The sequence below is a fragment of the Electrophorus electricus genome, chromosome 1 (assembly GCF_013358815.1).
Source record: "Electrophorus electricus isolate fEleEle1 chromosome 1, fEleEle1.pri, whole genome shotgun sequence".
Classification (NCBI taxonomy): Eukaryota; Metazoa; Chordata; class Actinopteri; order Gymnotiformes; family Gymnotidae; genus Electrophorus; species Electrophorus electricus.
The window spans coordinates 10,313,921-10,337,372 of record NC_049535.1 but is presented as its reverse complement, the minus strand read 5'-3'; the positions used below and the strand labels follow the sequence as shown (position 1 = coordinate 10,337,372).

The window sequence follows — 23,452 nt, the reverse complement described above, 5'->3', positions numbered from 1 at the left end:
ACAAAGAAATTTATTCAGCATACCCCACAGTCACAGTGAGCCCTGTGCCCTTTAATTTAACCAAAGTGGTGTATAACCTACTTTAGGCGTTTTAGTTTCAGCTCCATCTTCTGTTCGCGCCCCTATAGAGCTGACGTAGCGCACGCTCTGGCGGTGCGCGCGACGTAGCTTACCGTCGCGCGTGCAGACACCTGTCACACACAGTGACGAGTATCCGCGAGCTGTGTCTGGCGCGAGGGAGCGCCTCTCTTCGCGCGGCGGGGAACCCAGATCACCGAAGCTGGAGCAGGCAGCGCGCAAGCCTCCGCACCTGCCCTGGGCCGCGGGAGGACAGCCCCCGATCTGGACCGATGTTCTGGCCGAAATGTCCCGACACATCTACATCAGGAATAAGATCGGCGAAGGCATGCAGGCGCCCATGTTCCAGGTGATAGTAATAATAATAATAATAAGCTTAAGTCACCAGGACTTCTTAGTTTAATATGTTGATACTTGTGAATCTAGAAAGTTCATGACATTGCTTTGTAAACCAGCATTTATTATCGCTGTGAGTTTCGTTTCATGTCAGTCTTTAGACTTTTACTTGTTGATATTTTTCTGACATTATTTTGCTAACTAGAGGCGCCCTCGCGCTTGACTGTTAGTCGGCGGTAAATGACCACGGTAGGCACGAGCACCATGACGCATTTAAATTTACAGCATTTATCTGACTTATAATCATGACTGAGTATAACTTGAGCAACTGAGGGTTAAGGGTCTTGCTCAGGGGCCCACCAGTGGCAGGGCTTGAACCAGCAACCTTATGTTTACTAGTCAAGTACCTTAACTACTGAGACGCCACTGCACTGACACACTTTGAGGTGTCCCTGATTAAAAAACTCCAAGACGAATTAGCAGTCCATGCCCCCACTACCAGATAGCTCCCCGGGAGACTCCTAAAATGGATCAAATACAGAATGTACTAATTAACCTATCCCACAGAGGCTAATGTTTCTATAAATGCTACGACAGTGTCAGACGGAGCTGGGTAAAGGTATCAGAGTTACAGGGTTTAGGATGGCTTCTGTGTCATAAACCTATACTAAAGAAATGGACAAAGGTGATCTTCAGTGGGTGTTAATTGGGAATTGAGCAACGGCGACCCACTGCAGGGCTGCACCTACACCCCCGCTGTTGTCCACAAAGAACCCAGCAGGTTCTGTAGTGTAGAAAATGGTCTAACAGCGCTGAAGTGATCATAGACAGCAGGAGCCTTGTTTGTTTGTTGGCCTGTTTGTTTGTTTGTTTGTTTTTCGGGCTTTAGCTTTTTGGCGGGTATCTTAGTCCCCTGATTAGGAATCACAGCAATTGAAAGTTTTTAAAAGTGCAACAATTGAGGTATTTGAATAACAACAGGACACCTACTAACTCTACTTACTGCCCTAACCCTACTAACAGTATTAGTAGTTCTGTGAATAAAGTCATAATTTGTCTTATTCTTGTTATAATTAGAATGTATGCTACTTTGTCATTGATTGGTTTTGTTGAGTATTAAGGATATACTGTGTGTGTGTGTGTGTGTGTGTGTGTGTGTGCGTGTGCGCGTGCGCGTGTCATAGAAGAATCATAACATCCTGTTTTTTGCTTATTATATTTGCATAGGGTTATTTGAGACAAAAGGTTTGGTTTTATTTCATACTGTATTTTTAAATGCATGAATCGCCATATTGAAATATTCATTCATCACTCTTCCCCTGTCACTTCCAAATATAGAAACATTTCTCCTCTGTTGACTTACTGTGTTGTGCTTTGCTGCCCCTGAAGGTGAGCAGAGGAACATACTCGAGACGGAGCCGGCTGAAACGCTCGGATGGCAGCACCACGTCCACTAGTTTCATTCTCAGACAGGTGAGCCTAGACATTCAACTTCCACTTTATACCTCTGCTAACCTTCATCAGCAAGACGTCTGGCTGTCTTTTATTTTCCTCCCCTCTCCTTCTTCTTCATCTTCATCTTCTGGACTGGGATGTTGAACTGCTGGCAGCTGCTTTTTTAGGATGTGCTGGGGAGTCAAATCACCACTGAAATGTCCTGTCTGAGTGTTTGTGTGTCTGAGTGTTTTTGTGAATGTTTGTCTGAATGTTTTTGGGGGACACTACTGGCTTGATTGGTCTGGCTGTGTGTTCAGGTGGGCTGAGAAACTGTTTAGTGGATGTGATTTAAGGCCAAGAAGGCCAAAAAGATTGAACAGTGAAATCATGTCATGAAAAAAATCCATATTATCTTTTTTGTCACTCTGGCTGAAAAGGCTGTCAACTAGCGGCCTCTTCCAGACTGTGGTAAAGTTGCAGTTGGCAATGCCAGACGAACATCCTGTGAGCACTGGGCACTGTAACGTGGTCTATGTGAGATGTGGCAGAGCTGACCAATGGCATTTTTAAGGATTTGACCTAGTGGAAGCATGTAGAGGTAGATGGGTCCAAGTGTGTGTCTTTGTGGGACACCACAAGACAAAGATGCTCCTTTAGGTTCATAATTTAGACAGTCCTAAAGCACTACGAATTACTTGTGTCCTTTAGGACTGTGGCTTGGAATGGTCTTTTTATTGTCATAGGGATCAGCTTGCCTGGCCTGTTGATTAATTGCGTCCATAAAATTGATGAAGTTATTTTCAAAAGGGAAAGATTTTTAAAAAGGACATTTTGAGACATGCATTACATACTCTGCAGTATACTGTTATCATTATAATAAATCAGAAAAATCAGTTAAAAGAATGTATTAAAAAAATGTTTTATTAGAATTTAATTCTGTATCTTTTTTTTTTAATTTCATTTTCATTATTCCTGTAATGAAGACATGTATTTGTACATAAACTTTCATGCGGCACACAGCACGGTTTCGCCTGTGACAGTGTTGTCATTAATACTATTTTTGGCACATCTAATTATAGAACAGTGGATTCTATTCATAATAACAGCATGTATGGTACTGGATGATGTGCTATGAGAGTGGAATACGTTGAGAGAATGAAGCATATGACTGTGTGTTGAAATTACATCAGAGAACAGAGGAAATTGGTGGTGGTTGGTTTGGGGGGTGGGGTGGGGGGGTGGAGTATCTAATGCTCCCAGCCAAGGAGAACGCACGTCAGCACCAATGTTGACTGGGAGCCTGCTCAGCCAATCAGCATTGAACTAGCCAAGTGTGTCATCAGGCTGAGATTGAGGAAGGGTTCTCTCATTCTCTCCCCCTTTTCCCTCTCTCTCTCTCTGTCTCTCTCTCTCCATCTCTCTTGCTCTCCGGTGCGCGGAGCCGTGCCGTGCGAGTGTGTGCTCCCATGCTTATGTGTGTATATGGCATGTGTGTGTCTGTGTACTGAGGGGTGATGAAATGCCAGCGTCAAGCAGCCTCCCGGGAGCTTCTCCCAGCCTGAGGACGCGAGAGAATCGGAGGCTGAACGAGGGAGCTGCTTTAGCCTGAAGGCCAAGCCATCTGTACCGGCCTGCCTCTCTCTCTCTCTCTCTCACGCTCTCTCTCGCTCTCTCTTGCTTGTTCTTTCTCCATCCCTCTCTCTCCCTCTTTTGCTCGTGTTTCCGATAGTCATCTTTAGCTTTTTTTCCCCTCCATGTTCTTGGGGTGAGCCAGAGGATCGTCATCCTCATCAAGCCGTTTTTTTTGTGGTGGAGGTGGAGGTGGAGGTGGAGGTGGTGCACCCCTCACCTCCTCTCTGTTTCTTTTTTCTTTTTTTCCCTGTCCGTGAAGAGTGGCTCTCTGGAATAACAAACCTCCATGTATGACAATTTGTACCTGCATGGATTTGAAGACTCGGAGGCGGTAAGTGGGTTTTAGGGTTTTTTTGTTTGTTTGTTTGTTTGTTTGTTCTCCTTCTTCCCTTTCCTCTCCCTCTTGTCTGTGATTTTCAGCCACGGTATTTTACTGCTGCTTGTGTGTGTGTGTGTGTGTGTGCGAGACAAGCACTGGCCCAGCTGTGCTGCACGCACAGGACCTGTAAGACTCACCGTAACAGAATGTTCAGAGATGCAACCGACCGATCACTGTGGGTGTACTGTATGAACTGTGTGCATGTGTGTGCTTGTGCTTCTGTGTGTGTGCGCATGTTCATACATGGAAATTTATCAATAGCATTCGTTTCTACGGTACCACAAATATGTAGATTTTTTTTTCCTTTTTTTGTTTTTGTTTTTGTTTTTGTTTAGTGGACATACATCTCGAATGCATTCCTCTCTGTCAGACGGGTGCTAGCAAAGGGTTTTCATATTTACTCAGGAGTCAGGGAGTTATACCTGCCGGCCCTTTAAGGGGTCTTGTGTTCCATGTCGTGATATAGGCTGTGGCATCAGATCTCTGCACTACAGCGGGGTGTTAAAGGGCCAGGGCCGCTGCTCAGACAGGTACCCCACGATGATGTGTGCAGTATAATGAAGTTTAGGTGGCCCTTGTGAATGCCTGCTGTAAAAAGAGAGGAGTTGAGTTGAGAGGAGGGGCAGGGTGAAAGCGTGACTGAGTGCTGGGGTGTCACACGCAGTAGGATGTTAGATGTTCTGTTCTGATCCACTGAGATGATGTGTAGTTGTTAGAGAGGGAGAGGTGAAATTTATGGTGGCTGTGCAAATGGCTTTTTTTTGGGGGGGGGGTTTTGATGCACTTTGTGTAATTTATTGTGTGTGTGTGTGTGTGTGTGTGTGTGTGTGTGTGTGTGTGTGTGTGTGTGTGTGTGTGTGTGTGTGTGAGAGAGAGAGAGAGACAGCAAGAGAGATATATGTATGTGTGTTTACATTGGCTGAAACATATCGTCAAAATCATGACATAAGACCAAAAGGCTATAAATGACATGCTGTTTAATTCCAAACTAAATGCTATAACTAGCCCAAGACTAACGGCGGGTTTATCCAGAGCAGCTCTTTTAGTGGCTTCCCTGCTGCTGTTCAAACGCCACTGGGGTTCAGACAGATTCTTTTTTTTATTGGAGCTGAAGAATCAAGAATTTAGCTATTTCTTCTTTCTTGTCTATTACATTAATGTGACATCCTGGATTTTAAAAGAGGAAATCTACCTTCTAATTTGGGAAGCAGATTTGTCTGAGTAAGATGCACTATTTTAGAATGGCTAAGTCTTAATCTACCAATGGAGAGATTTTTCAAAAGACCAAAGAAACGCATTATCATCCAATAAAAAGAACAGCCTTATTATGTCTGTTTTCATCTTAATAGGCTTTCATCTTAAATGTAGCTGTAATATTCACAATCACAACAGAAAGTGAGTCCTATAATCATTATAAATACATCTCCACTCTGCTACGAACAGTTTACTCATTCAGGAGTTTTGGACAAGTCTTCCACTGACATCAGGAAGTCATTCTTCAGCAAAACACTGTTATCTGATCAGAATCGAAGATGAAAGCCATTCATTTTAATTCCATTTTCCCAGAGAATCATCACTTCTGGGGGGAGGGGCAAGAAATAAGCATGCTTGTGCATTTTCTTGTTTCCCGAATCAGGCGTTTTGTGATTGGATGCTGTGGACTTGTATTGGGTCCCTGCTGAAGTAAGCCAGAGTGGAACGGCTGCTGCTGCAATGTAGGAAAAAATGCTTTGCCATGGGCGTGTTGGAGGGTGTGTGTGTGTGTGTGTGTCTTAAGCCAACTGCAATGCTTTCTCTATTCCTAATGTGATATTGACCCGACTGCTTCTTTTACCAGCTCAAACTAAGGCTGTTCCCGTTTGGGTCCTCAGAACCGAACTTCCGCACTGTTACTACAGTTCAAATTCACTGAGACCTGCTGCACTTGCTGGCGAGACGTCACTCGTTATCTCAGCAAAGCCGAACGCTCGGGATACAGTTTGTGGTGTTCGTGTTGGAGCTTTTATCGAGACACAGTCCATCTGCTTCATGGAGCTGTCCGAAGATCTGATCCAGATTTCAGAGGAAAACCCTCAGATTCGGTACTGTGAAGTCTTCCATAGTCCTAAGAAGGTACTACTAATATGTGGACTTGGACAACAGCATATCACATACTGGGAAACAGGGAGATGTTAGTAGACATGCAGCTTAAATACTGTATAATGTATTGGACCTCTCTGAAGATAAGTGAATGATGAGTCTCTGCTCTGTTTGAAGGTGTTTGAAGGTGAAGTTGTGTTGAAGTGCTCTGGTAAAGTCAGATACGTGAGAGGAAGTGTAGCAGAGCCGTTAGTGGGGAATGCTGAAGGTGCTCATGTAAAAGAAGAAAGCAAAAATAACCTGCAGTTTGTTCTGTGGGTGCTTAGGATGTGCATATATTTGGCTTGGAAATTTCAAATAAAACATATTATATGTGTGTGTGTGTGTGTGTGAGAGAAAGAGAGAGAGAGAGAGAGAGAGAGAGTATATATATATATATATATATGAGTGTATATGGTTAAATAGGACATAAAAAGATATGTTGGCATAGTAGACCAGAAATGTCTCATTCTTGATTCTTGATGTGGAAAAAGACAGCAATAGGAAAATTAAGTTTACCTTTCAATGTGCAGGTGTTTTTCTGGGTTAAGGTGTATCTTGTGTGACTTAACATTTATTTCTGTAAACTGGATTACAGGACTAAATCGCATTGCTCATTCTTGCTTTTGCAGTCTTAAGAAGCTTATATTTTGATGTAGTTGGTCTGCATGAGTCTGACAGTTTTCATGATGATGCGTTTGTTACAGTGAGTGAAGGAGAAGAAACGTTAGCCTTGAATTCCTGCAGAGGTCCTGGAATTTCAGAAGGAAATTCAGGGAGAAAAAAGTGCTTCAGGAAACTGCTTTAGGACGAGTTCCTCATAGTAGGGTGCTCATATTACTACTGCATTTTTACTGGCCTACTGAAACTGCAGCTAGCTCCTTTACTACATACACGGCCTACAGCGCATTCTGAATGTTGAGAAACTACAGCGTTTATTTTGGGTCTCAGATTCTGAGAGGAAATGACTTTCCGCGCCGCAGGACTGATAATACACCTTAGCTGCAGATATGTCTGCTTGGCTTTGGCATAAAAACACACGTGAAATAAGTAAAATGGTAAAATAAGTCAAAGTGACAGAAAGAAGCATCAATATCAGTTCCTTCCCAACACCACAATTATGCGCTTGTCAAGACAAGTGCAAAGCTAAACACACGTGAGTGACGGGCTGACGCGTGCTCTCTCTCTCTCTCCCTCCACACATGCACACGTGAGTGACGGGCTGACGTGTGCTCTCTCTTTCTCCCTCCATGCATGCGCACATGAGTGACGTGCTGGCACGTGCTCTCTCTCCCTCCCTCCACGCATGCACACGTGAGCGACGTGCTGACGCGTGCGCTCTCTCCGTCCTTCCACGCGTGCGCACGTGAGTGACGTGCTGACGCGTGCTCTCTCTCTCTCTCCATGCATGCATGCGCACGTGAGTGACGTGCTGGCACGTGCTCTCTCTCCCTCCTTTCCCACATGCACATGTGAGTGACGTGCTGACGCATGCTCTCTCTCTCCCTCCACGCATGCACACGTGAGTGACGTGCTGACACGTGCTCTCTCTCTCCCTCCACGCATGCACACGTGAGTGACGTGCTGTCGTGTGCCTTCTCTTCCTCCCTCCATGCATGCACATATGAGTGACGTGCTAACGCGTGCTCTCTCTCCCTCCCTCCACGCATGTGCACGTGAGTGACGTGCTGACGTGTGCTCTCTCTCCACCCCTCCATGCATGCGCACGTAAGTGACGTGCTGACGCGTGCTCTCTCTCTCTCCACGTATGCACATGTGAGTGGCGTGCTGGTGCGTGTTCTCTCTCTCTCTCCACGCATGCACACGTGAGTGACGTGCTGACGTGTGCCTTCTCTTCCTCCCTCCATGCATGCACACGTGAGTGACGTGCTAGCGTGTGCTATCCCTCCCTCCCTCCACGCATGCGCACGTGAGTGACGTGCTGGGGCGTGCTCTCTCTCCCTCCCTCCCTCCCTCCACGCATGCGCACGTGAGTGACGTGCTGGGGCGTGCTCTCTCTCCCTCCCTCCCTCCCTCCCTCCACGCATGCGCACGTGAGTGACGTGCTGGCACGTGCTCTCTCTCCCTCTCTCCACGCATGCACACGTGAGTGACGTGCTGGCACGTGCTCTCTCTCCCTCTCTCCACGCATGCACACGTGAGTGACATGCTGATATGTGCTCTCTCTCCTTCCCTCCTCCTGCAGGGCTCTGCAGACTCCTACACTAGCAGGCCATCTGACTCAGATGTGTCGTTGGAGGAAGAGAGGCAGGAGGCCGGTAGCCAGGGGAGGCAGGAACGTGAGCAGCAGGCGGCCGTGCAGCTGGAGAGGGCCAAGGTACGACCACATACCACACGCGTAATCACCCATATCATGCTAATGACCAGGGCTGAGTCATGTGGGAGAAATGCCTTAATTGTGATTTTTCTTGTTGCAAGTTATTCTCATTGCAGTTGAAGTCATGATTATGTTTTGTAAGTCAACCTTTAGGTGTTAACACATCTTGCAGTTGCTACTACTGTTTATGTTGACTTCACTACTGTATAGTTATTACAACCACTGGCCAGTGCGTTCTGTATTGCATGTAGTGTTAAATGTCAGAGTGAGGATAAAATGTGGGGCTGTAGTGTGGATCATAGCATGTGTTAGGGCTGAGCAATATGGACTTAGATATTGTCATCATTTTGATATAACTATATGGCAAAACACCCTTATAATGTGTGTATATATTTTAGAAGCATATTATACAAGCTATGGGAGTGTTGTTGTAATGGACTGAGGCTAATTATGCTCTCTCTGTCAACATTGATGTGACTGCCTCATCTTCTATCTCAATCTCTCCCATCTTTCTCCACTGTGGCTCTGACTCACATAAACATTTGAGTGCATGTTCTTTGTACTGCGATATTAACTTTTCCATATTTATGTTTTTAAGCATTGAATCTGTTGGAAAAAAAAAACCTGCCATATGCTACCATGCAGTTTGTCATCAATATAGATATGTTGTGTTTATGATAGTCAAGTGTGATACAGGCGGGCGAAATAAAGCTGGACTGGGTTTAATAGGAATTATATCAAACACAGAACAAACATGAGTAACATGTAGTAACTGTAACATGGAGCAAACATGAGACAGACACAAACGCTGAGAAGAGTGAGATTTATTATGGCCAAATCCAGTATCATGGTCATAATAACGGTCCAGGGTCTAGGAGAAAATATGAATGGGTTCAGGGTACATGACAAAACAAACAGAAAGTAAAAGACAAACTAAGAACAAGCAAACCGAAAGAACCACAACAAAAACAGGCTAATAAACAGAGACTAGAACAGAGAACACAGGCTGTGTGATAATAAACAGAGACTAGAACAGAGAACACAGGCTGTGTGATAATAAACAGACTAGAACAGAGAACACAGGCTGTGTGATAATAAACAGACTAGAACAGAGAACACAGGCTGTGTGATAATAAACAGACTAGAACAGAGAACACAGGCTGTGTGATAATAAACAGACTAGAACAGAGAACACAGGCTGTGTGATAATAAACAGACTAGAACAGAGAACACAGGCTGTGTGATAATAAACAGACTAGAACAGAGAACACAGGCTGTGTGATAATAAACAGACTAGAACAGAGAACACAGGCTGTGTGATAATAAACAGACTAGAACAGAGAACACAGGCTGTGTGATAATAAACAGAGACTAGAATAGAGAACACAGGCTGTGTGATAATAAACAGAGACTAGAACAGAGAACACAGGCTGTGTGATAATAAACAGACTAGAACAGCGAACACAGGCTGTGTGATAATAAACAGAGACTAGAACAGAGAACACAAGCTGTGTGATAATAAGCAGAGACTAGAACAGAGAACACAAGCTGTGTGATAATAAGCAGAGACTAGAACAGAGAACACAGGCTGTGTGATAATAAACAGACTAGAACAGAGAACACAGGCTGTGTGATAATATGCAGAGACTAGAACAGAGAACACAGGCTGTGTGATAATAAGCAGAGACTACAACAGAGAACACAGGCCGTGTGATAATAAACAGAGACTAGAACAGAGAACACAAGCTGTGTGATAATAAGCAGAGACTAGAACAGAGAACACAGGCTGTGTGATAATAAACAGACTAGAACAGAGAACACAGGCTGTGTGATAATATGCAGAGACTAGAACAGAGAACACAGGCTGTGTGATAATAAACAGACTAGAACAGAGAACACAGGCTGTGTGATAATATGCAGAGACTAGAACAGAGAACACAGGCTGTGTGATAAGCAGAGACTAGAACAGAGAACACAGGCTGTGTGATAATAAACAGACTAGAACAGAGAACACAGGCTGTGTGATAATAAGCAGAGACTAGAACAGAGAACACAGGCTGTGTGATAATAAACAGAGACTAGAACAGAGAACACAAGCTGTGTGATAATAAGCAGAGACTAGAACAGAGAACACAGGCTGTGTGATAATAAACAGACTAGAACAGAGAACACAGGCTGTGTGATAATATGCAGAGACTAGAACAGAGAACACAGGCTGTGTGATAATAAGCAGAGACTAGAACAGAGAACACAGGCTGTGTGATAAGCAGAGACTAGAACAGAGAACACAGGCTGTGTGATAATAAACAGACTAGAACAGAGAACACAGGCTGTGTGATAATAAGCAGAGACTAGAACAGAGAGATCACAGGCTGTGTGATGATAAGCAGAGACTAGAACAGAGAACACAGGCTGTGTGATAATAAACAGACTAGAATAGAGAACACAGGCTGTGTGATAATAAACAGAGACTAGAACAGAGAACACAAGCTGTGTGATAATAAGCAGAGACTAGAACAGAGAACACAGGCTGTGTGATAATAAACAGACTAGAACAGAGAACACAGGCTGTGTGATAATAAACAGAGACTAGAACAGAGAACACAAGCTGTGTGATAATAAGCAGAGACTAGAACAGAGAACACAGGCTGTGTGATAATAAACAGACTAGAACAGAGAACACAGGCTGTGTGATAATAAACAGACTAGAACAGAGAACACAGGCTGTGTGATAATAAACAGAGACTAGAATAGAGAACACAGGCTGTGTGATAATAAACAGACTAGAATAGAGAACACAGGCTGTGTGATAATAAACAGAGACTAGAACAGAGAACACAAGCTGTGTGATAATAAGCAGAGACTAGAACAGAGAACACAGGCTGTGTGATAATAAACAGACTAGAACAGAGAACACAAGCTGTGTGATAATATGCAGAGACTAGAACAGAGAACACAGGCTGTGTGATAAGCAGAGACTAGAACAGAGAACACAGGCTGTGTGATAATAAACAGACTAGAACAGAGAACACAGGCTGTGTGATAATAAACAGAGACTAGAATAGAGAACACAGGCTGTGTGATAAGCAGAGACTAGAACAGAGAACACAGGCTGTGTGATAATAAACAGACTAGAACAGAGAACACAGGCTGTGTGATAATAAACAGAGACTAGAACAGAGAACACAAGCTGTGTGATAATAAGCAGAGACTAGAACAGAGAACACAGGCTGTGTGATAATAAACAGACTAGAACAGAGAACACAGGCTGTGTGATAATAAGCAGAGACTAGAACAGAGAGATCACAGGCTGTGTGATGATAAGCAGAGACTAGAACAGAGAACACAGGCTGTGTGATAATAAACAGACTAGAACAGAGAACACAGGCTGTGTGATAATAAACAGACTAGAACAGAGAACACAGGCTGTGATAATAAACAGAGACTAGAACAGAGAACACAGGCTGTGTGATAATAAGCAGAGACTAGAACAGAGAACACAGGCTGTGTGATAATAAACAGACTAGAACAGAGAACACAGGCTGTGTGATAATAAGCAGAGACTAGAACAGAGAGATCACAGGCTGTGTGATGATAAGCAGAGACTAGAACAGAGAACACAGGCTGTGTGATAATAAACAGACTAGAACAGAGAACACAGGCTGTGTGATAATAAGCAGAGACTAGAACAGAGAACACAGGCTGTGTGATAATAAACAGACTAGAACAGAGAACACAGGCTATGTGATGATAAGCAGAGACTAGAACAGAGAACACAGGCTGTGTGATAATAAACAGACTAGAACAGAGAACACAGGCTGTGATAATAAACAGAGACTAGAACAGAGAACACAGGCTGTGTGATAATAAACAGAGACTAGAACAGAGAACACAGGCTGTGTGATAATAAACAGAGACTAGAACAGAGAACACAGGCTGTGTGATAAGCAGAGACTAGAACAGAGAACACAGGCTGTGTGATAATAAACAGACTAGAACAGAGAACACAGGCTATGTGATGATAAGCAGAGACTAGAACAGAGAACACAGGCTGTGTGATAATAAACAGACTAGAACAGAGAACACAGGCTGTGATAATAAACAGAGACTAGAACAGAGAACACAGGCTGTGTGATAATAAACAGAGACTAGAACAGAGAACACAGGCTGTGTGATAATAAACAGAGACTAGAACAGAGAACACAGGCTGTGTGATAATAAACAGACTAGAACAGAGAACACAGGCTGTGATAATAAACAGAGACTAGAACAGAGAACACAGGCTGTGTGATAATAAACAGAGACTAGAACAAAGGACAAGTACAAAGCAGGCTTAGGACAACCGATGACTATAAAATTAATGGAAAAACACAGGGTTTAAATAACAAGGCTAATGAAAAGAAACAAGGAACAGGTGATACCAATGACAGGCAGGGACAACCAAATGAGAGGTGTGACTAACCAGGAAGCAAAGAAAAACAAAGATCCAGGACAGGGTTACCACAGAGGCAGGATGCTAGGAGGGGCTAGCCATCACACATACCTTCACTGAAACATAGATGAAGACAAAGAACCGACAATCAGTAACAAAATGACATGTATAAATACACAGAGTAATTAGAGAAGTGAGACAAAGGTGGTCTTGCAGATTTAACCCGTCTTTATCCCATCTTTAACATGTCTTTAACATGTCACCGCTGTAACATTTGGCATGCTGTGGACCCACAGGCCAAACCGGTGGCTTTCGCCGTGAAGACAAATGTAAGTTACTGCGGCGCCCTGGATGAGGACGTGCCTGTACCTGGCACAGCCATGTCATTCGATGCTAAGGACTTCCTACATATCAAAGAGGTATGGTAGCCCACAGGCACATGTGCTCACAATCCTGATGCCTGAGATCTCTTCACGACTGCAACTGAAAGGAAGTGTCGGTTTATTTTGTTTTGACCAACCCCACCAACTCTATGACATTATAACCATACGACATTATAAACAAATGGCTGCAATGCACACATTTTCTATGACAAATTAATGATATTTTATGGTAAATAAATAACAGTTTAGTAAATATCAGCTGCATTTCACTTGCAAAGGAAGTCAAATGATAATACAGGAATAGAACAGCTACAGAAGCGTTTAAGCAGAACACAGAAATACACTGGGAATAGCACGCAGGCGCACTGAGCACAGAGGCGCATTTCCCACGCTTGTCTTCCCCTCTCACCCTTTCTCGTACGGGCCATGGCAGAAGTTCAACAATGACTGGTGGATTGGGAGGCTGGTGAAGGAGGGCTGTGAGATCGGGTTCATCCCAAGCCCTCTGAAGCTGGAGAACATCCGAGCCCTACTGGAGCAGAAGAAGAGCCGTGTGCAAGGGTAAGCACCCACAAGACCGACCCTGCCGGTCAGTTAAGTATTGAATTAGAGCATTTGGCTTTGCACAAGACTGTGAATCTTGTTTTATTATGTTTCGATTTTTTCCTTTAGAAAATGTACTGATAGAATCTGGCTGCCTTTGGAAAACCCTTGCACCTTTACGCTAGCTTTGCAAGACATTCTATAACAAAGTCTACTACATGCCACCAGGTGGCTAATTTGAACGTTTTTGTCCTTTTTCTGTGTTTCATTTGGCTTTCGGTTTATTTGACTGGCAAACGTTTTCAGTTCAGCTTGGATTTTAGGTTCAGCATCTCGAGTATGTGCAGAAATGGGTTTGTTGTTGTGGTTGTTTTGCCCTGTGCATTTTGTTCCCAGAAAATCGAATGCTCTATTTAGATATTGTAGTTGTTATTAGTATTTTTAGAATATTAAAGAGTGCAAGATCAAATAAAACTGTAGCCTCTAATTTGTTTAGAATATTTTTATTTGGTAATAAACATTGCAGTCTCCATATGGTATCTCAGACATTGATAGGACTGCTAATTAGGATGGCATATCTGTTGATTTCACTTGGGGAAAGTTGGCCTTGCAGAGTTATGATTATGGGTTTATAGAAATGTGAAGAAATGTGTTTTGAATTGACACTCGGAGGGTTGGGGATTTCCATAGTCACACCAAGTCAGAACACCACATCTCACACATGACTCAAATGACCTGTTTCTTGTTACCTTCAGTTTAACATTCTGTAAACATTAATATTAACAGAACCCTTATCTTTGTTTGTCTTTCTTAATCATTTTAACTTGACAGAATGTGATTCTTTTCAACATTCCTCACTTCTATATCATAACCACTATAACAGTTTGCAGCAGTGAAAAGCTTACTAAAACTAACTGTACGGTACTTGGTACTTAATAAAGAATAAGGTAAATTTCTCACTTTGGTATAATAGTGATATAATTAAATAGTAATAGACATTATATAATAATAATATATGTTTATAGTTTATATAGATTATTGGAAGCAGCCACTGTTGTGTATGAAGGAGGTGCTAATACTGTTCTGTCTGTGTCTCTGTTTGTTTGCTCTTTAGTAAGTCCAGCAGAAGCTCCTCCTCCAGCTTGGGGGATGGGATGACATCAGGTGAGCCTTTGGTCTCGGGGGGTGGGGCTTGGGGTTGGGGTCACAGGAATCCCCACGAAAAATGGAATCGTAGACATTTCACCAATGTGGGCGATTGTACTTCATCACTGTCCTGCGTAAGGCTAAAGAATGAACAAGCAGCTTCTTGTGAGCTTGGACAGTGAATTATGATGTTCTGAGGGTTCGTATCAACTTTCAGCATTTATCGAGGCGAGAAAAACTAGTCTGACCTGCTTTTCTTTGTTTCTTTTCACAGGCAAGCAGAAACAAAAAGTGGTAAGTGTGTGCCAGTCATCGTCACTCAACATCTGGCCAATCAAAACACAAATGCACATTTCTGCGCTGATCTGAGTGCTGTGCAGTAGGTCAGTCCCGACCAGTGTTTCTGTGACTGATGTTGCATGCTGAAGTGAGAGCACCGATAGCCTCTCTGCTCACTGGCCTGTGGCTCATTTGCAGACTGAACATGTGCCCCCCTACGATGTTGTGCCCTCCATGAGGCCCGTGGTCCTGGTTGGACCATCCCTAAAGGGATACGAGGTGAGTAGCAATGTGATTTGGTCCAGTTTCAGTCATTCATAGAACACAACTGTCAGTTTTTATGCTTGTTTGTTATTTTTCCTTTCAGTTTAATTTGAGGTTTGTGACATTTAGTGACATGTGTGGTCCTTTAGTGTTTTATGTATCTAAAAAGCACAAAAACAGAATCAGTGTAAGAATCAGAATCAGTTTAATCTGAAGGATTCTTCATCTTTTAAGTCACTGGGCTGTTTCTGGGCTTTTCCTCATATGTATTTGTGAATGTGTCTGTGAAGATGTACAAAGAAGGCCAAATCTCCTGTCTCCATGTACTTGCATGGACAAAACAAAAACACTCCTCCCCTCCGCCATTCAGTCGCCATGGCAACAACCTTCCAGGGTCCAAGAGACGTCAGTGATGGAAAGTAGAGCAAGGTTTGAATTTAGAAAGAGAGTGGGAGAGAAGTGGAGAGAAAGAATAACAGAAATAAGAAAGAGATAGAGATAGAGTGAGAGAGAAACGGACAGCCAGAAAAAGAGAGAGACAAACAGATGGGAAGAGGGACTGAATGAATAAGCTGGCAGACTTGGTGGGAGAGAGACAGAGAGAGACCTCAGCAGAAAGGACACTGTGTGTCATACCGCCTAGTGTGCCTCTAGTTTTGGATGTCCCTTAAAGGAAAATGTTTTTGCCCAAAGGAGTAATATAGTCTTATAAAGAACAAACAGGAAATATGCCAGACACAAATATACACCAGTAGTGTTTCATATAAAAGTCATCTCTGCATTCCCTTTATGTTTTCATAAGACACACCTCTTTTTACAAAAAGCTACGTTTCACTTATTAAAACTCAAGGGACAAAAACATTTAGTTTCTGTTACCATACAAGAAATTCCCTACTCACTGTTCTCAGGGCTGTCTTTTTCCTTCAAGCTTCAGAGGTCTGGGAGCTTGAGTTCTGCATAGAATTGTAGTTTTTCCCAGGACTGCACCCTTTTGGATGGAAATCTGAGATGTTGTTCCAATCCACATTCTCCCAGTTTGGGGGTCACAGCCCCTTGTGCCCTGATTACCACAGGAACCACTGATGTCTTCACCTTCTACATCTTCTCCAGCTCTTCTCTAAGAACTTGATATTTCTCAAGTTTTCTATGTTCCTTGTTCCTGATGTTGCCTTCATATTGGATTGCCACATCTTGGTACAGCCCTCTTCTGCTGTTTATCCATCACTACTATGTCCGGCTGGTTAGCCATTACTATTGTCTGTCTGTACCTGGAAGTCCCACAGGATCTTAGCATGTTCCATGTATGGCGTTCTATGTATGCTTTGCCTGCTAGCATCTTGCATTATGTGCTTGATTATCTGTCTTTTCACAGCCTGCATCTGGTGTCCTGCTTGGTGTGGTAGATCCCAGCCTCTATTGATCTGGTATTCAGAGACTGTTCCTGTGTTGTCATGATTAGTGTCTCCGTGCTGTCTTTCAGTCCAAACTTTTCCAGCCATTGGTAGGATTTTTCAAATATCAGCCACTTCCGCTATCTGTTGGTGATACGTACCATGCAGGGGTTGATCCTCCCATGATGGTCCCTGTTCCTCCTCATTTCTATCCTCCTTGGGTTTCTGCTGTCTGAGGTACTCACTAAGCCCTTTATCACTTGGAGCCATCTTCCTCGTGTATTCCTGGACCTTGCTTGTTTCATCCTGGATAGTGTCTCTGGTGCTCACTAGTCCTCGCCCCCCTCCTTCCGTTCTCAGAGTGCTGGATTTGGGATGAAACCTTCCGTGCACTGTGAGGAGTTTCCTTGTCTTGATGTAAGTGGCTTCTGTCTCCACCTTAGGTCATGTTATTATGCCAGTGGGGTATCTGATGACTGGTAGAGCACAGGTGTTGATGTTTCTCCCATTCCGCTGACTTGCCTCAATCTTTGTAGGTATTTGGCTGTAATTGCCTCCTCGTGGCCTCTTCATGATTCCCGTTTGATTTTGAGATTCCAAGGTAATTGTAGCTTCCTTCAACATCTGTTATGGATGTTCTGGTAATACGATACCATCTCTTCGAACTACCTTCCCTCTCCTTGTAACCATCCAACCACACTTATCCTGTCATAATGACATTTCAGTGTCGTTGCTGTATACCCTGGTGAGATGGATTAGTGAGTCGATGTCTCATTCACTTCTGGCATACAGCTGGCATCTGTAGTCACTCTTGGTGATGATCTCACTTAGGGGCTTCAAGCCTGTGCAGAACAGCAGTGGGGACAGGGCGTCTCCTTGGTAAATCCTGCACTTGATGGTGACTCATGGTATTGACTTGAAGTTGGCCTCTAGGGTCATCTTCCAGAGCCCCAATGAGTTCTTGATGAAGAGTCTTGTTATACAGCCTCAAACATTTCAGGATTCATGTGTAGTGCATCCACTGGTAGCTTTATCCACTGGTAGCTTCATGCACTGGTAGCTTCTTCCACCAGCAGCTTCATCTACTGGTAGCTTCATCCACTGGTAGCTGTTGCTTGGCTCCTCTGGTGTTCCTGCCAGTGCCTTTCTGGGCCCTGCTCATGTATATTGCGCCATGTGCCTACTCATCTTAGCCACAACGATGCCTTTCATGTTGTGCAGAGGCAGGTTATGGGCAGGTTAAATAGTTCTGCCCCTTTCTTGGGTCCTTCTGGATCAGGACTGCAGGGGTTTAATCTGTTAGTTCCATCTTCAGGTGCTCATGGAATGCAGTCAGCAGGCATGGGGCTGTCCAGTTCTTCATACCTGAGATATCTGCTAGTGTGATGGTTCTCTAACCACTGGGCATCGTTGTTGTGTGATGCCTCCTTCTCTCAGTATTATTTCCAGTGTTGTTCGGTGCTGTTATGACCCTGTCAACGTTGCTGTGGTTGATTTTGTCAGCCTTTCTGGTGCTTCATTGGGTTTTAATCATCTGTCCATTTTACCCATGACCTTCAATCTCAGGTCAGCAGCTCTGGTGGACTCTTGGTCCCCAATTTCTGGGTGTGGGGATGATTATGACGACGATAATGATGTCTCCCCTCTCACCTGTCGTCCTGGCTCCGCCTTGCTGTAGCATTTATGTTGTACCTCTTCGATCTCTAATTATGACAGCAGTTGGAACACTGAGCTACTATTTGGTTCAGTGTTAGTCTAGATGTTGTGTATCGTAGTGTTTGTAGTTCCCACATCCCCTGCATATACCCCTTCACACTGGGGTTGCTTGTGTAGTAGCATTCCAACAGTCGTCTATTCTCCACTTTCGTCTGTGTGTGTGTGTGTGTGTGTGTGTGTGTGTGTGACACAGGTAACTGATATGATGCAGAAGGCTCTGTTTGATTTCCTGAAGCACAGGTTTGATGGCAGGTAAGCATTTTTGACCTGGGTTCCACTAAAGACACTGTTCAGATACAGTTTAGCCTGTGAGAAACAGATCAAATGAGTGTTTTTGATTTCTGTAGAATATCTATTACCCGTGTGACAGCAGACATCTCCCTGGCTAAGAGATCCGTCCTGAACAACCCCAGCAAGAGAGCTATCATTGAGCGTTCAAACACCAGGTCCAGCCTCGGTGAGTATTCAAACACCAGGTTCAGCCTCAGTGAGTATTCGAACACCAGGTCCAGCCTCGGTGAGTGCAGATGGTCTAGGAACACCTGTAATGGTGCAGCTGATTATATTTTATCTAATGTGATAATAATAGCAGCTTGTTCTAAATTATGATGCCACAGCACAATAGCACTCTCTTCAAAACTGTGTAGGTGTAGGTGTGTGTTAGCATTTTATTTGAATAGCTGTGTGTGCGTGTGTGCGCGTGTGCGTGTGTGCGCGCGTGCGTGTGTGCGTACATGTGTGCGTACATGTGTGCGCATGGGTGTGCGTGTGTGTGTGTGCGTGTGTGTGCGTGCAGCCGAAGTGCAAAGCGAGATTGAGCGCATCTTCGAGTTGGCCCGCTCTCTGCAGCTGGTGGTGCTCGACGCAGACACCATCAACCACCCCGCCCAGCTGATGAAGACCTCTCTAGCTCCCATCATTGTCCATGTGAAAGTGTCCTCCCCAAAGGTACTCACAGCCTCCACACACACTCCATAAAAGTAATGTACATAGCACTTGTAGGCAAATACGATCAAATTGTTCCTCGGATATACACAACCACAATCAACCACGCTGGTAACAATAATAGAAGCACCAGGAGAGGCTGTTTCTGAAGTGAAGGGCTCAGCTGTACTGTGCAGGAGCGTGTGCAGGTCTGTCTGTACTGTGCAGGAGAGTGTGCAGGTCTGTCTGTACTGTGCAGGAGAGTGTGCAGGTTTGTCTGTACTGTGCAGGACAGTGTGCAGGTCTGTCTGTACTGTGCAGGAGCGTGTGCAGGTCTGTCTGTACTGTGCAGGAGAGTGTCCAGGTCTGTCTGTACTGTGCAGGTCCTCCAGAGGTTGATCAAATCCAGAGGAAAATCTCAGAGCAAACATCTTAATGTGCAGCTCGTAGCAGCTGATAAATTGGCTCAGTGTCCTCCGGTATGTTCTTTCAATTACACACACACTAACCCCGCACGCACACACACACACACACACGCACACACATACACACGCACGGCTGTACATTGAAACTCTGATGCATAAACCAAGCAGATAACGTAACTGTATTTGTTTTTACCACAGAAGCTACTGATTCTCTTATAGTGCATTGTGTGTGTGTGTGTGTGTGTGTGTGTGTGTGTGTGCGGATGTCCTCCTGGTGTTTTTTTTTTTTACAGGAGATGTTTGACATCATCCTGGACGAGAACCAGCTGGAGGATGCATGTGAACACCTGGCAGAGTACCTGGAAGCGTACTGGAAGTCCACCCACACTTCCAGCAGCACCCCGCTCAACCCACTGCTGGGGAGAAACCTCGGGCCTAGCGCACTTGCTCCCTACCCTTCCACCATCTCCAGCCTGCAGGTCTGTGATACACCCACACACACTTTCTTCTTTCTCCCTTTACATTATATTTACAGCGCTTACCAGATGCTCTTGTCCAGAGTAACTTACTAAAGTGCTGTATCCAGGAAAAACCCCTTACACTAGTATGCCAGGCCTGAGTGTAAGGACACCATTCAGCTGCCAATCCTGCCAGAGACGATAGACACATACACACCGATTACGTTTTTGGGTTTGTTGTTGTTTTTTGGGGGTTGTTTTTTATGGTGGTGGTTACTGATGCATATTTAACATATTACATCTAATAAGAAGAAGAAAAGGATGAGACTTAAAAGCTTTATGGTTAAGTATGGTTTATTTCCAAAATCTCAAAGTGTTTTACATAAGAGTCCAGCAGAGGTCTTAGCAGGAAGCCCATGTAACCTGGGTAACGCTGGGCTAGAAGAACTTGCTTCAGGATGAATAAATCTCATCTCATCTCATCTCAGAGGATGGGCTAGCAGAGTGATCAGCTAGTACCACATTGCAGTAATCTAACCTAGAAATAATAAAATCATGTATTAGTATTAGTTGTGTTAGCTGAAATCCAGCCAGTAAACTGCTCTGGCTATAGGGATTATCTGTGAGAATGCAACAATCTTACTGTCAGTGTGTGACTGATGTCTCGATCACGTACTCTCTGTCTCAGAACCAGCAGGGCCAAAGAACACGGCACGGCAACCACGCCAACCACGCCAGCGACCACTCCACAGCCAACGAGCGCCGCAACCTGATGACCTCGGATGAGAACTACCACAACGAGTGGGCGCACAAGGGCCGTGCCAACCGCGGCCCGTCGGGCTCGCAGCACGGTGGCGGCAGTGCACGAGACACCCACTACATGGACGAGCAGCAGGACCCATACCAGGACAGCTACAAGCCCCATCGCAATCGCAGCTCTCCAGGCAGCTACAGCCAGGACTCCCGCCACCGGCTCTGAGCTCACCGCTCTCTCCTCTCCCCACCATCCCTCCACCCGCCAGGCCAGCGCTGCAGCGCAACCAGAGCCAACATGGCATCTGTTCTCATCTTCCATTGCCTTTCTTTCGACGGTGCCTCATCGCGCACGTGACCCAGACAGAGGGACAGCCTCCGCCTCCAGAGGGAAACTGGGCCTGCTTCTTCCACTGCACTTTTTCTTCATGATCTACTCCTTTGTTTGTGTGTCTGTTTTGTTGCTGATGGCCGGGGTTTCCCAGCCAAAACGCGGAGATGGATGTCCGAGATTAAATTGAGCAATGAACCCACAAGGCAGAGAAGTCAGTTGGGACATATATCTCCCCCAGAATGCCGTTCAGACAAGGCAGTGTGGCACCATGACTGCCAGTGTGGAGCACAGGACACTACCATGATGCGTCCACAAACCCCACAGAGGTACCGCAGATAGACCAGAGGTCAGTCGGGCCTGTTCTCATAACATACCCCTCCACCCGTCAGTGATGGGCATATTTCTAGAGTTTGGAAAGACTTCTGTGAGACCAGGCTCTTAGAGACTGACAAACTCTTAGGATCTAGTGGTGATGAATGGGTGTTTTTTACACAGCTGACTAATCAGTGGAATTCACTCAGCCTTTGTGCTGCAGACATTGCAAGGTTATTGAACCTGCGTATTTCGTGCTAATGTATCCGTTCATAAAAGCAAGGCTCCTCCCCATAGCTTCCAGGGCCTTGACTGGCCAATCAGCAGAGAGTACTATGTGCTCATTAGAGAGGCTGCTTCACGCAGACACCCATTGAACATTAGTGTTTTGCTCTCAGCTAGATAACAATAGGTGTAGGTGATGTCGCTCTTCAGTCTTCAGTCATTGTCATAGTTCAGGACATCTCCATAAGGTGACCCAGTCCATTGCACCTCAGAAAATTGTGCTAAGATTTCATGAGATATATCCTCATCGTAGGGTACTGCATGTCAGATTGATAACATAACTGATAATTCCTGTGACTGCAGGGATCAGGTGAGTCAGGAGACCCTAGAGACCCTATATCCATCACCGTGTGGACAGACAGACGGTAGCCACGCCTGCTAGAGGTTAAATATTCAAGATGGCTGCAGTCTGTCTGCGTGTTTGAATAAAGGTAGATATTCACCTGGTCCATAAACCACGGTTGCAGATTCTAGGCATGTAGGACAAGGAACCTGAAGGTCGTGAACCCTAACCCCCTGAGGGGGGGGGGAATTGATTTTTCATGCAAATGTCTCTTGAGTTATGCTAGTTTGTGCATTTTCAAAAAGATTTTAATAGAAGAAAAAAAATCTTAAGAACGCAAGAAGTATTCAAACAACTTCATTCTGTATGCAGTGGTCTATGAGCATGCTTCTCTGTTAATTCTGTAACTGAGGATGAACGGGCAGCATTGATCACGAGCCGATGCCCGTTTGACCATAACTGGAGCTTCATCTCTGAATTTGCTGCTTCAGACAATCAGATGGAAATTCTTCGTTCATCCAGAACATTCTTCAGACCTTCCCAGCAACCTGCTCTCCTTCAAGTCCATCTGAGCTCAAAAAATAAAACACGTCCAACTCTACTTTTTTTCTTTTTTGTGAAAGTCTAAAATTAATGAGGGAAATGCAAACAGCATGCAAAATAATATATGATTTTAATTTATAAAAACAAATTTGAAAGAAAAAAATGTTTTATGGAAATAATTGTGTAAAACACGAACTAGCAGTATTTAAGTTTTCTTTTACAAAAAAAATGAAAGAGAGTAAAAAATAAATGGTTGTTTTGAAAATGTGTTGGAGTTTTTTGAGGCTCTGTCTGGCATGCACAGGTCTGAATAACATAAGAAAAATCACAACCAACATTATTTTACCACAAGATGTCACTCTAATTGTTTTAATTTCAGACAGAAGGGAAAAACCTTACAGCTGGATAATACTGTGATTGTCATGCTAACCGGATGTTTTTAAAGCATGTTACGGAGCTAGTGAGTAACTGATTCACACATTTAGTATATCTAAGACATTCCACAAGGGGGAGCTACTAGTACTCAGGAAGGGTGCTATGTAAGTGGTGGACAGTGTGCGCCCTTGTGCTGATAGTTAACTCAAGCCAGCACACACGGCACATCTCCCCCTACATTCTGATGTAATGCGCCAGGGAAACAGCAGAGGGCAGTAATAGTCTACA

At 44.4% G+C, this 23,452-nt stretch overlaps 1 protein-coding gene across 4 annotated transcripts; it reads left to right on the top strand.

Annotated features, from left to right (window-relative positions):
- Positions 1 to 231: 231 nt before the first annotated feature.
- cacnb4b (calcium channel, voltage-dependent, beta 4b subunit) lies at positions 232 to 23,039 on the top strand. 4 transcript variants are annotated; one of them, XM_027004704.2, is made up of 14 exons: positions 232 to 427; positions 1,804 to 1,887; positions 8,187 to 8,318; positions 13,047 to 13,169; positions 13,567 to 13,694; positions 14,791 to 14,840; positions 15,097 to 15,116; positions 15,300 to 15,380; positions 18,666 to 18,724; positions 18,820 to 18,929; positions 19,269 to 19,420; positions 19,780 to 19,875; positions 20,115 to 20,300; positions 20,968 to 23,039. In XM_027004704.2, exons 1-14 carry the CDS (start codon positions 365 to 367, stop codon positions 21,256 to 21,258), a joined length of 1,575 nt encoding a protein of 524 aa, XP_026860505.1. In that variant the 5' UTR covers positions 232 to 364; the 3' UTR covers positions 21,259 to 23,039. The 4 variants fall into 4 exon arrangements, with proteins under 4 accessions (XP_026860505.1, XP_026860507.1, XP_026860509.1 ...); XM_027004706.2 differs by lacking the exon at positions 14,791 to 14,840 and having other exon boundaries at positions 233 to 427; positions 15,098 to 15,116; XM_027004708.2 differs by lacking the exons at positions 232 to 427; positions 1,804 to 1,887 and adding an exon at positions 3,241 to 3,814.
- The last annotated feature ends 413 nt before the right edge of the window (positions 23,040 to 23,452 follow it).

What these genes read in the sequence shown, in the direction of transcription:
- cacnb4b (XM_027004704.2), top strand. Translation starts at nt 365, where the DNA reads ATGTCCCGACACATCTACATCAGGAATAAGATCGGCGAAGGCATGCAG. An exon ending in CTAGTTTCATTCTCAGACAG is followed by an intron (nt 1,888 to 8,186) that starts GTGAGCCTAGAC and finishes CTCCTCCTGCAG; the next exon opens with GGCTCTGCAGACTCCTACAC. An exon ending in TGCAGCTGGAGAGGGCCAAG is followed by an intron (nt 8,319 to 13,046) that starts GTACGACCACAT and finishes GTGGACCCACAG; the next exon opens with GCCAAACCGGTGGCTTTCGC.